The sequence below is a fragment of the Mirounga leonina genome, unplaced genomic scaffold (genome assembly GCF_011800145.1).
Source record: "Mirounga leonina isolate KUSES-001 unplaced genomic scaffold, KU_Mleo_1.0 Mir_239, whole genome shotgun sequence".
Taxonomy (NCBI): domain Eukaryota; kingdom Metazoa; phylum Chordata; class Mammalia; order Carnivora; family Phocidae; genus Mirounga; species Mirounga leonina.
In genome coordinates this window covers 1,559,113-1,572,168 of record NW_023270624.1, presented here as the reverse complement: position 1 = coordinate 1,572,168, position 13,056 = coordinate 1,559,113, and the positions used below count along the sequence as shown (strand labels likewise).

Genomic DNA, 13,056 nt, shown 5'->3' with positions numbered 1-13,056 from the left:
CACATTCTTGCATCCTGCCCAATCCCCACGTTCTGATGGCTATTTGGGTAGAAATCTCACTCACGCTGGGCCATGTCCAGGGGCTTCATCACACTCTGAACTCAGACCAGGGGTGTAAGTTCAGTCCCTCCCTAGAGTAGGATCCTCTCGGTAGCTGTTTCCCACCATGAGTAGAAAGTCTGGTCTGCAGGGGGTATGCATGATGCCAACAGGCACGGAAAAGCAGGGATGAAGTGTGGTGTGTGGGTGCAGGTCTTTCTGGAGGCCAGCCCCATCCTGGTGGTCATGGGCTTCATGGACTCTCTCCTTCTGATTGTTCACTGCAGACCTGGACTTTCCACAGCTTCCACCGTGAAGCAAGAGAAAGGAAAGAGCAGAAGGGAGGGAGCAACCATCCCCACTCCTTCCCCACTCGCTACTTGGGGGCCTCTGTGTCCTCGCCCTTGGGTGAGGCTGCCACTGTCGAGGTCGCCTTGAGGCTCCGCTTCCGCTTCTGCACGTTCTGCTCCGGGTGGAACAGGATGACGTAGGTTTTGGGCACATAGAGCATGCCGAGGGACACTGATGCACTCAGGCTCAAGGACACAGTCAGTGTGGTGGTTTGGATGTAGATCTGAGCCATGGAGGAAGGGACTGGGTGGGACTTGGCCCTGTTCTCCCCCACCCTCCACCCCCACAAGAGTCTGTGTTCATTGGGTGAATGGAAAGGGCAACCATATAAGCAAAGGCCCTGTGGCATGAAGAAGTGATGGTCATGGTGTGGCTCTGATGTAGGCAGGAAGGAGGATGAATAACACAGGACCAAGTGGACAAGTGACCAAGGGAAGTGAAGGGCTCATTCACAGCGAGTGACACCTGGGGAAGTGGTCCGTATGCCTAAAAAGTGCTAGAGCATGTTAATGAATGGATGAATGTTTTCAAATGTACAAATGAGTGAACACATTGAATAAAAGAGCAAGTGGGCAAACATATGAAGGCCAGGGGTGAATAAACATGTTCTACTATACACACAAATAAATCACTGAATTATGAGCAAGCAAATAGACTGACAGATTAATGGACTGATGGGTATAAAGTATATAAAGGAGTAACTGAATAAAAATAAGTTAATGGAGGGGCGCTTGGGTGGCTCAGTCAGTTAAGCATCTGATTCTTGGTTTCAGCTCAGGTCATAATCTCGGGTCATGGGATTGAGCCCCGTGTTGGGCTCCATGCTCAGCATGGAATCTGTTCGAGATTCTCCCTCACCCTCTCTCTCTGCCTCTTCTCTGGCTCACATGCTCTCTCTCTCTAAAATAAATAAATAAATCTTTAAAAAAAAAATCCAAGTTAATGGACAGTTAGAAGCACTGATGAACACATGAATGAAGGAAGGAAAACGGGACTGACTGAAGCAGCAAAGGGAGACTGACAAACAAGTGAATGAGTTTTTAAGTACATGAATGAATTAACCAACAAGCAATCATTCATGTGGGTGGCCCAGCTCTTGGGACAATTGAGCCCTTCCTCGGACAGGCAGGAAACAAAGGAGGCAGTGGAACCAATGGGGGACCCCAGATTACCTTTTCAGCTGACTGGGCGGTGCCAAAGAAGATAGGCACAAAAGCCAGCCAGATGATGCAGGTGGTGTACATGGTGAAACCGATGGGCTTGGCCTCGTTGAAGGTCTCAGGCACGCCACGGGCTTTGATGGCATATACCGTGCATGTGACCATGAGCAGGAGGCTGTAGCCCAGGCAGCCGATGAGGGACAGGTCCGACATGTCGCACTTGAGCACCCCTCTGGCCTGCTCTGGGTCCACTGTCCGTTGCTCTTCATAGTCGATCACACTGTGTGGGGGCTGGACCCCCAGCCATGCCATCACTCCCACCACCTGCAGGAGCCAACACCGGATCAGGGACATACCCAGCCTGGCCACCCACCAATGTCTCTGGCAGGTTAGGGTCGCCTTGAGGCTCCTGGCCTACTGAGTGGGATGCTCAGGACTGAGAGCCCCCATGGAGAGGGGCGGGCCATCCGGGAGGGGACTGCACATGCAAAGGCTGGTGGACAGTGGAGGTACGTGCTGGCAATGTCAGGGCTGGCTGGGTAACAGGCCCCTGGATGTCCTCTTCCTGTATTCTACCCCCCAGGTAGGCAGGACCATCTCCATTCTGTAGATGTGAAAACACTAGCTTAACCCCGTCTAGCAACATGGCAAACCTCATTCCTGAGGACCCCTTCCCTCTCCAGATCCAGAGAACTTTTGAACATAATGTAATGAGATCATGTGGGAATGCAGAGTGAAGCTCAGAATGAGGCACGAAATAGAGAGTGGTAAGGATGTGAGCTGATGCCGGGTGGCCCAGGAGGTTATCAAAATCAAACACAGAGATGCCTGGATGGCTCAGTCGGTTAAGCGTCTGCCTTAGGCTCAGGTCATGATCCCCAGGGTCCTGGAATCAAGTCCCGCATCAGGCTCCTTGCTCATCAGGGAGCCTGGCTCTCCCTCTGCCTGCAGCTCCCCCTGCTTGTGCACTCTCTCTCTCTCTCTCTGACAAATAAATACATAAAATCTTAAAAAAAAAAAAAAAAAGTCAAACACAAGCACTAACAGGGAGGAGAAGGAGTAGCAGTTCCCTCACAGTGACAGGAGACATGACCAAGGGAAGCTGGGGAGCAGGAACTTAGACACCTGCATGAAGGCAGGACTCTGGAAGGGCTGTCCTGTTCATTTGTACAGGTTGTTCACTGTACAAGACTGCCTGGTGTGTGTGTGTGTGTGTGTGTGTGTGTGTGTGTGTGTGTTGTGGGGCAGGTAGGGCTGAAATTTAGCCAACACTTCAGTGCCATGCTATGTACCTAGAGTGGGGCTGTGTGATCCTGGAGGAAGGAATGTTTTTTAATAATTTGTACAACCAGAAGAAGAACCTTTTTGTGATTCTCCAGAGGCAGTAGCTCCATGGACAAGGGACTAATAACACCCCACCCAACGTCCAGGAAGGCAGTCTGGAGGCGCCTCTTAGAACAAGCTTCTAGGTAGGGAAAAAAGTTGCCTATGAGAAACCTATCCAAGGTCTGAGGTACACCGGAATAGCAACCAAAATGGACCCCACCAATTTCACAACCCCTGTAATTGATAAGGAACTAGCATCTAGTACCTGTTAAAACCAAAAACCAAAAACCAAAAAAAGACACCTCCTACAAAATAATAGAAAATGAGCAAAGCACAGGAACAGGCACATCACGGAAGAGGAAACTTCAAAGGCCAGCTGCACTCGTAACTAAGTAGATGCAAATTAAAACAATGAGATGCCATTTTGTGTGCACCATACTGATAAATAACCTAGTAAAACTGCAGGTGTGCCTCTTTGCAGGAGCCTGGGATTTCCGGAAAGGAAGGTATAATGTGGGGAGTCCATAGATGAGCCAGGAAGTACTGACTGTAGTCTAAGTACCTCTGTCCTAGGGGCAGGGGCACCACAGGGGTTTCGGGCAGGGAAGCAGGGAGGTAAGAGGTCGGGATGCACTGGGCATTGGCGTTCTGGCCCTCACAGGGATAGCTTGGGCCCTGCTCTCTGCGGGAAGATGGCAACACCTTTCAGTTGTGGAGAATTGCATGGACCAAGGCCTGCAGGTGCGAATGAACGTGGCATACACGGAGCTAGGTAGGGGGAAGGGTTTGCCTGGAGTGCAGAGTGTGCCATGTCCAAAGTAGGCTGAGCGAAGGCCCTCCATGTAGCCCTGAGAACTGGCCTGGCTCTACGGGGCCGCAATGTCGCCCACACCTGAGCACTGAAAACATCCAGTGTTTCCCAGATCATGAGAATAATTTCCAGTGCTATAATGTTACTACCTTAGAGAAACCCCTGAAGGAACTCTGCTTTTGCTGTACACATGTCATGAAATCCTGGCCATTTATGGAGCTGGACACCCTACTCCACAGTAAAGTCGCTGGAGCCGTGCCTCTCATCCAGGTTACCCCAGTGACCGGGCAGCAGGAACTCCCTTTATGGAAACTGATTCTTTTTCTGCTTGAGAAAAATTGTCAGATAGCTCTCTGCCTTATTATTATTATTATTATTTTTAAGATTTTACCTATTCATTGGACAGAGAGGGAGAGCACAAGCAGGGGGAGTGGCAGGCAGACAGAGAGGGAGAAGTAGGCTCCCCGCTGAGCAGGGAGCCCTACGCAGAGCTCGATACCAGGACCCCAGGATCACCACCTGAGCCGAAGGCAGACACTCAACCGACTGAGCCACCCAGATGCCCCTCTTTGCCTTATTTTTATATGGGAGCCAAATTGTGGAAGAACCTGTTCCGTGTAGGAAAATAATCTCGTTTTTTTTTTACAGAAATGTAAAAGCTGGAGCTGGATGCTGGCACTCCCCATCTTACTGACCCAGTTCCCTCCAGGATGGAGCAGGATGGGGGGGGTAGGGAGGAGGAGTTCCGCTTATAGAACAGTGGGGCCCTGTCTCCTGCAGCCTTTTAAAAAAAAACAAAAAACAAAAAAACATAGGAGCCAAAATAGAAGAGTGCTTCTCTGATTTTCAGAGTGAAGGACAACCCCCTAGCCCAGCCGCCTTCCATCCCGCCCCCAGCGTGGCCCTGGGAGCCCGAGGCCCACCTGCACCGAGGTGAGGCTGAAGGTGATGGCGAGCTGCGAGGTGGGGCTGATGAAGGGCGGGGGCGTGACGGAGCGCTTCCCCTGCTCGAAGATGCGGTAGATGCGGTTGGTCTTGGTGAGCAGGGCCGAGTAGCTGAGCGTGGTGCCCAGGCCGAGGAAGAGCCGGCGGGCCGCGCACACGGCCGCCCCGGGCTCGGCCACCATGAGGAAGGTGATGGTGTAGATAAGGAAGATGCCGGTGAGCAGCACGTAGCTGAGCTCGCGGCCCGAGGCCCGGACGATGGGCGTGTTGTTGTGGCGCACGAAGGTGGCCACCACGGTGGTGGTGGCCATGCTGCCCAGCACGGCCAGCAGCAGGGGCGGCGCGGCCCAGGGCGAGGACCAGCTGAGGCGCACGACGGGCGTGGGCCGGCAGCCCGTGTGGTTGCGCGTGGGCCGCATGTCCCCGGGGCAGGCCTCGCACGTGAACTCGTCCACCTGGAAGCGGTACCCGTCGCACGGCTCGCAGTGCCAGCAGCAGGGCACGCCCTTCACCATCTTCTTCCGCACACCCGGCCCGCAGGGGAGGCTGCACTGGGACGCGGGCACCTCGCGGGGCTCCCCCGACCACTGGAGGGCTTCCACCTGCGGCACGGGAGACGCGCGGGCCTGGCACCTGCGTCCGGGGGGGCCGGTGCGGCCCGCGCGCCCCGCCGCCCGAGCTCGCGTGTCCGCGCCCACTCACGTCCAGCCTGAGGGTCTCTGCCCACTGGCCCACCGCCTTGTAGCCGCCGCTGCCCGCGCTGCCATTGGCCGCCTGGTACTGGAAGATGTCGTATCTCCCCGGCGCGTCCCCGTTCTCGTTGAACATCACGGGGGTCCCCGCGCTGCCTGGACCGAGAGCCCGGCACCCTCAGCTGGTTGTCCAGCCCCTCCCGGAGAGGCCCAGGGCCCGGCCAGGATAAAGGAAGAGTATAACGGGCAGGCGCAAAGACGCTCAGTGTCCTCACACCCATTAGGATGGCCACTGTGACCACCCCCGGAAAGAACAAGCCTCGGGAGCATGTGGAGGAACTGGAACCCCGAGGCATTGCTGGTGGGGATGGAAGATGGTGCCGTCACTGTGGAAAACAGTGTGGCGGGTCCTCCAAAAACTGGACGTAGGATTACCACCTGACCCCGCAACCCCACTTCCAGGCGTATGCCCCAAAGAAGGGACTCAGTTCCAGGACTCTCAGAGATGAGTCACCCATGTTCACGGCAGCATCATTCCTGGTAGCCAAAAGGTGGATGCAATGGGGGTTGAGTGGATAAACAAAATGTTGCCTATTCGTTCGTGCAAGGTTATTCTCCAGCCTTAAAAAGGAAAGACATTCTGACATGGGCCACAGCATGGGTGAAGGTTGAGGACGTTATGCTGAGGGAAATGAGCCGGGAACAAAAGGACAAATACTGCATGATCCCTCTCGTAACAGGTACGTAGAGTCGGCAAAATCTCAGGGACAGAAAGTAGGATGGAAGTTGCCAGAAGCTGCAGGAGGGGGAATGGGGAGTTAGTGTTTAATGGAGACGGAATTTCAGTCTTGGGAGATCAAACAAGTTCTGGAGAACGGTTGCACGCAGGGCACACACTAAACCGTACCCTTAAAAACGAAGATGGTAGACATGACGCTACGTGTATGTTACCACAATTTAAAAAGAAAAGGAAAGGGCTTAGCCGGCCAAGAGAGACGGTGGGTTCAGACTTGTACAAAGAACAATCAGCCTTATTTCTTTTAGAGGCTTGTTCTACCAGCTCGTAAAGCCGGTCTGGGGGGATGTTAAGCTGTGCTATTTAGCAGAGAGCTTGGCAGAGAGGAGGTGCTCAATATTGGGTGGGAGAACTGTTTTTAATTTCACAAAGCATCGTCACTGAACAAGAAGTGTATCTCTCCGCACAAACCACGAGGGTGGCTTGAGTCCACTCAGGCCTTTTCCAGACCTTATTCTGAGCCCTGCCTGTGTGCCAGGCCCTCTGCTGGTACCAGGGGACACGATCCCACTCTGCCTCTCCCATCCCTTTGATCCTGAGTCACCCCAGGTCCAGCACAGAGACCCATCCCTGGCACGTCCCTTCCCTGTGGGAGCGGATCTGGCTCCCACTCACCATTGAAGCGGACGGCTCGAATATACTGCAGCAGCATCCGCCCATCGGTGGTCTCCATCGCGGGGCACAGGCCAGTGAGCCCAGGGCAGAGCGCCTGGTGCATGCTGTGGAGGGCGTGGGCAATGGCGTACACAGCGTCGATCACAAACTGCACCTTCCCCTCCTGCTCGTAGGTCGAGTCCCGGCCGATGCGTTCCTCGCCTGTCCTAGGGATGCCCAGAGGAAGTGTGCCCAGCCCTCCCGGGTGCCCCGCCTGGCCTCCCATCTTCTCCCTCATCTCCCGTGCCACCCTGGGCAGCTCTCACCTGTGCATTTGCGGGTGGCGTCATCTGACTGGGTACCTGAGCTGGTCAGCTTGCAGTTAAAATTCTCCTCCCAGAACTCGGCAAACCAGATGTTCCGACGGTTGTTCTCCAGGGAGCGGGTCATGAAGTACTGGTCAAATCCTGAGAGGGAGGAAAGAGGACGGCAACCATCTGAATGACTCTTCTGTGTCCCTTCACCACTTGCTCACTTTGCAGCTGGGACTGGGCACGTGACCAGCTTCTGGCCCATGATTTCAAAGCTGCCTCGGGGCCTCAGGGTAGAATGTGCATCCTGTTATAAACGCAGAGCCTTGCCACACTGAAGACTTGTATGCTGCTCCTTCTTTCCTGGTTAGGATGCTGCGGTGAAGATTTAGTGGGTGGAGCTTCAGCAGCCACTTTGTGAATAAGATACCTGAGTCACGAAGGCACAGAGCAACCACCGAGAATGGTGGAACAGAAGCGGGGACAGGGCTCGGGACTTTGAGAACATCATTAACTCACTGTCCCAGACCTGAAGTGGCCTATTTTCAGATGTCTTAATCTGTTGATGAAATGCCTTTATTGCTAAAATCACTCTCATTCTAATTTGTCAAGTGCAACCAAGTGCACTCTAAAGGAAAGCAAGAGTGTGAGGGTGGGTGGGAGGCTGGGAGCCCCTGAAAGTCAGGGTTCTCAGTCTTTACAAGTTTTAGCCTCATAAAATAGCCCTGAAGCACCTCGTCAAGGCATCTTCAGTTCAGGTTTTGGGAAAACAATCAATCCTGTCGTAAAGGATGGTGGAGGAAGGGAGGGGAGGCAGGCTTCATGATTTGATCAACAAGACAATAGGTCCCCATCCTCAGTTTTGCTCCCTCTTCCCCCACTGTCAAATTAGTGTGTCTTTTGCAGAACCAGGAATACCAGGCAGACAGACACTGAATTAAAACAAAAACAAAAACAGAAAAGACACAACTAACTCTTGACCCTGTACAGTGGGGTGGGCTTTTCCTCCTTTGCCAAATCAAACACTGCTTGGAGGGATGTATTCACAGAATCTCAGAATCCTAGAATTTGGGAATCCCGGAAGGGACATGGAGCAGGATACAATTGTACAGATGGGGAAAATGCACACCCCCAAGAGGGGATCGTGGGAAAGGACAAGCAGGGGCCTGGGACGTGGTGGGGGTGGGCATCCCTGCACTCACCATCTATGGAAGCTCTTTTGGGCAGGATGGTGATGGCCCCCACAGCCACGTCCTCCAGGTTCAGGATGGGAGAGGTCTTGGCTCCCCAGCTGTCTGAGCCGACCCATAAGAAGTGACCTGTCAGGTTGGCCTGGCTTGCGGCCTCCAGGACCCTCCTGGTAGGAACAGGGCGAGGGGTGAGGAAGGGCCTGAGATCCTCCTCCAACTTACCTCTGGCCACTTCCTGTTCTTCTCTCTCCTTCTATCCCATTCCAAACCACCCATCAGACCCTCATTTATCAGGAAAAGTGGGGCAAAGGGGGTTTTGGACACTTGCCCCGGGCTTCTCAGGTAGTAAAGGTTCCAGCCAGGCTCTGGCCCCAGGCCTGTCCTCCTGTTCGGTGCGCTGCAGCCCACTTCACATGCCTGGAAGAAGGGCCTCCCTTCTCTTGCAGAGGCTCCTGCTGGCTCGGAGGCACACAGGCCTCAGGCCAGGGTCCATGGCCACCTGCTGATACCCCCTGAATTGCCCCCGGGCCTCCTTCTCTGACAGCTCATTTTTGGCACTTAGATCTGCCCCCGGGTCTCTCCCCCACTGTGAATGATAAGAACAGACAGCTATTCCTGTGTGTTCCCCTTGGCTAGTCCTGGAGCATCTCCACCCAGGCTGGGCCCAGTTCATTTCTGGCTGCACCAGACAGACAGATGGCAGCTGGAAAAGTGTGTAAGGGCAGAAGGGGGGGGGGGACCAAGAAGAGGGAGGAGGAGGAAGGGAGGATGTGCATGGCTGGGGGATGTGTAAGAAGAGGGGGCAGGGCTTTCAAGGAGAGCCTCTGATAACTACGGTGATTCAATGTGCCCACTGTCCCACCTGATGTCATCTTCATTGGCAAAGATGATGATGCCCCGGGCGTTGGGCGTCTCCATGAGCCTCTTGATCACCTTATTGAATTCTCCTGGCTTCGGTTCCCTGGGAATCTTGATGGACTGGGCAATGCAGACCCCCCCTGGGTGTCGGGGATGCCAGAGTCACCTCTTGTTCTACCCAAGCACCCACCCACCAGGGTCGCCCATACTGTGGCAGGGGCTGAGTGCTCCAAAGGAGAGGGGTGCCTGCCCACAGGGGCACCATCCAGGCTCCCCACCATGGACCCAGTCAGTGCCCCATCTCCTGGCTTTGGCCCTGCCCGATGGCCCCTGGCTCAGCCCTCTATAGGCTCCTTGATGCCTTGGATCCCCGCTCCCAGCTCACCAGCCTCCCGGGAGATCTGCACAAAGGCCTCAACCCCGCTCTCGCCATAGTTGCCCTCGGAGGCCAGCGTGGACACATAGTTCCATCCCAGTGCCCTCACGATGTCCACCATGGCCTGGGCCTGGTAGGAGTCCGGTGGCACCACTCGGGAGAAGAAGTCGTAGCGCGTGGAGTCGCTGAGCTCAGGAGCTGTGGAGGCGTAGCTGATCTGGGGTATCTGGAATAGGGAAGGACACCTGGGCTACGGATGGAGGGCCAGTGACCCCCGGGGGGAGGGAGGGCAGCGGGGATCCAGGACACAGGTCGGGGCACGGAAGTCTGGGATGAGGGCACCAGGGGCCAGTGTGGGAGAGCCGGGTGGAGAGGCCCAAGGGTGTGGGGAGCGCTCTGTATTTGAGACGTGATCTGACGGAATGTGGGAGGTATGAGGGTCTAGGGGAGAGGGCAAGGCCCCGTATACATAGGTACCGGGTGTGTCCAGGCAAAGGGGAAGTAGGGCCTCAAGTCCAGCCTGCAGCAATCCAGCTGCTGGGCACACGCTGCAAGGGCAAGGGGAATGGGACTCCTTGTCAGCCCCAGGGGACAACCTATTTTCCTAATTCACACAAAGGGACAAGTCTGTGTAGGGAAGCGGCAGCCCCAGGCAGGGTCAGGGCGGGCAGGGGAGCTGGGAAGGGGTTGTTTGATTCAGAGCTGTTTCTGGCCTAATGGAGCGGCCCGCACGGACCTGGGTTTGTCTGTGTGCCCAGTTCCATGGGATTATGGGCTGAGCTGATCCTGGAGAAGGTGGGGGGGGGGGGGGGGGGGAAGAGCAAGTAGGAAAGGGGGGGGGAGGGGGGTAGCAGAAGGCTGAGGAAGTCAGGGAGAGGGAGACTAGCAGAGAAGAGGGATGAGGTGGGAGCTGGTGTGAAGGGCAGAAGAGAGGGAATGTTCTGGAAGGAGTGGGCTGAGTTGGTCCAGGGGAGACAGGGATGTCTGAAGCAAGGCAGAAAGAAAGCGTGGAGTGTGGAGACATCATGGGAAGAGCAAGAGGGAGAGAGAAGGAAAGAGGGAAGGAGGAAGGGGGAAGAGAGACAGGGAGATAGAGAAAAACAAGAAGAACCACAAAGAAGGAGGGAAGGTCAGAGAAAGGCCCAGAGCAGTTAACGGACACTGTGTCTACTGTGGGCACTCCAGACGCTCAAGTTTGATCTTCAGAACCACCTTCCTGTACAGGTTGAACCTCCTCCGGGAAGTTCATCTAAAATGCCGAACCCAGTGATGCACACACATATGGAGGTGAACTCGGAAACCCTCAGCTCTGCTCCTAGACCAGGAACTGCAAAAAGGCCCCCCAGGGAGCCAAATCTGGCCCCTGGTTGCCTTTCATGCACCAATGAATGTCTTCATTTTTCTAAATTTTTGTATTGGCAGCCAGTGTTTATTTTTTTATTTTAATTTTTTTTAGATTTTATTTGAGAGAAAGAATGAGAGAGAGAGAGAGAGAGCACATGAGAGGGCGGAGGGTCAGAGGGAGAAGCAGACTCCCTGCCGAGCAGGGAGCCCGATGCGGGACTCGATCCCGGGACTCCAGGATCATGACCTGAGCTGAAGGCAGTCGCTTAACCAACTGAGCCACCCAGGCGCCCCTGGCAGCCAGTGTTTAAAATGTGGGAGTGGGGCACCACCCCAGTCTTGGGCTGAACTGGCAGCAGTGGGCCCTGGACTCGCGGGATCCTGCTTCACTCATCTATACCCCAAACCTGGCCCCTGAAGGCCCCTGAGTTTGAGATCTCTGCACTCAGTCTAGAGGGGCAGACACAGGGAAAGGGACAGAAACCAGAGCTCCAGGCAGGACAGGGGACAGAGGTACAAACACACACTTACATGGGCAGGCGTGGGAGACGGAGACTACCCCCCCCCCCCCGCAACACACACATAAGCTCTCCCTGTCCCAACTAGAAGGTGTGTCTGTATGACAAGCTGTTATTCAGTGGGAACCGGGGTGGGGGGATTACATGGATGCACATGATGGAGAGGGGCCCAGATAAAACCCCTACCCAGCATGGTAGAAACAGAGGCCACGCCTGGGAGAATCAGAGAAACTCTCAAGGAACGGAAGTCCCCTCCCCTAGCCAGATGGAAGCAAAGCCTTCTTCTCTTCACAGAAAGATCGAAGGACAGAAATGCCCCCTCCCCCCACTGAACCCCAGTGAATGACTACTACAGAAAACCCCCCGAAATCTAATGCCAAAGGCCCCCCAATTCCTGATTCCTATGCCCCTCCCCCAGTCACTGTCCCCCAGGGCTCAAGGAAGGGGCTGCCCTGCATTTAAGACGGTTTCCTAAAGATGAGGGAATTACCCTCTCCGCACCCCAGCAGTCTGGGGTATGTCCTAGTTGCCCCACCAGAAGGAGGGCCCTGGTTCCAGGAAAAACTTGGACCTCATTACCCAGAGATCTCCCAAGGGCCGGGGCGAGACCACCACACAGGGCCGGTGCAGTGTGTGTCCCAAACGAGGACAACCAAGCAAGCGCTAAACTACAGGCTGCCCTGTTCTGGTCAATCGGCCCCCAAGAGAAGGCTGCAGCCTCCTCTGGGAGGGGGCCGCCTTGACCGTGCAGAAGGTAGGTTTCCTTAATTCTCACAAAGGGCTGTGTGAGCAGATGGCAGCTCTCGCAGGGCCCCCGAGCAGACAAGGAAGGGAGCACCGGTCGGGTTGATGTGGCTCAGGCTTGCATCTGGCGCACGGGACAGGGTTTCTCTGAAGCAGCGGTTCATCTCCGCGAATTTGAGGACTTCTGCCAGGAGGCCAGACATCGGCCACCCCGAGGCCGAGGACGGGACGGGGACAGGGAGAGAGTGGCCTCACCGCAAACAGGCGCAGCACGTTGGCGACCATGATGGAGACGGAGCTGGCCGAGGCGCCGACCACAGCCACGACGCGCTCGGGGGGCGCGGTGCGCAGCGGGGGGACGCCGCCGGGGCAGCGCACGGCCCCCTCGTCGCCGTCGCCGCGGCGGCGGATCAGCGCCTGCACGAAGCTCAGCGCCTGCTCCAGCGCGTACGTGTCCCGCGAGCAGGTGTCGAGCAGCCGCGCGCCCAGGCGCACGCCGGGCAGCAGCTCGGGGTCGGCGTTCACGCGGTCCAGCGCGTACAGCATGGCCTCCAGCCGGTGCACGCCCTGCTCCTTCTTCAGCTGCCCGCACGCCCGGCCCGCCGCGCCCCGCGCGTGCACCGGGAACAGGCCGCCCAGCGTGAGGCCGCCCGCCAGGCGCACCGAGCCCGCCGCGCCCGCCGCGCCCGCCAGCGCCAGCACCAGCGCCAGCGCCAGCACCAGCCGCGGCGCGTGGAGCCGCGGCTCGCGGGCGCTCCGGGGCCGGGCCATCCGCCGTCGCGCTGCGGGAGGAAGACACGGCCTGGACGGGAACAGAACGCGGGAACGCTCTGAGCGCCTGGCAGAGGGAGGACGCCGGGCCGCGAGGAAGGGGGAGGCGCCCCGGGGCCCGGGGAGAAGGGGAGGCGCGACAAAAGTTGGCCGAGCCGCTCGCGGAGGAGGTGGGATGTCAGTTCGCCCTGCCCTCCCAAGCCTCCCCCGCGCTCACACAGCCTCTGGAT

At 56.4% G+C, this 13,056-nt stretch overlaps 1 protein-coding gene across 1 annotated transcript; it reads right to left on the bottom strand.

Annotated features, from left to right (window-relative positions):
- Nucleotides 1–415: 415 nt before the first annotated feature.
- On the bottom strand, nucleotides 416–12,826 carry GRM6 (glutamate metabotropic receptor 6). The gene is made up of 10 exons (XM_035029334.1): nucleotides 12,311–12,826; nucleotides 9,459–9,675; nucleotides 9,078–9,213; nucleotides 8,228–8,382; nucleotides 7,041–7,181; nucleotides 6,736–6,936; nucleotides 5,335–5,480; nucleotides 4,611–5,234; nucleotides 1,563–1,874; nucleotides 416–613 (listed from the first exon to the last, which is right to left on the bottom strand). The coding sequence occupies exons 1-10, from the start codon at nucleotides 12,824–12,826 to the stop codon at nucleotides 416–418; spliced, it is 2,646 nt and encodes an 881-aa protein (XP_034885225.1).
- Nucleotides 12,827–13,056: the final 230 nt, after the last annotated feature.

Bases quoted from the DNA above. Each gene is read 5' to 3' on its own strand.
- GRM6 (XM_035029334.1), bottom strand. From the start codon at position 12,826: ATGGCCCGGCCCCGGAGCGCCCGCGAGCCGCGGCTCCACGCGCCGCGG. The intron at 9,676-12,310 runs GTGAGGCCACTC...TCCCTATTCCAG, and splicing joins ACGTGCTGCGCCTGTTTGCG to ATACCCCAGATCAGCTACGC. The intron at 8,383-9,077 runs GTGGGACAGTGG...TGTTCCTACCAG, and splicing joins GCCAATGAAGATGACATCAG to GAGGGTCCTGGAGGCCGCAA.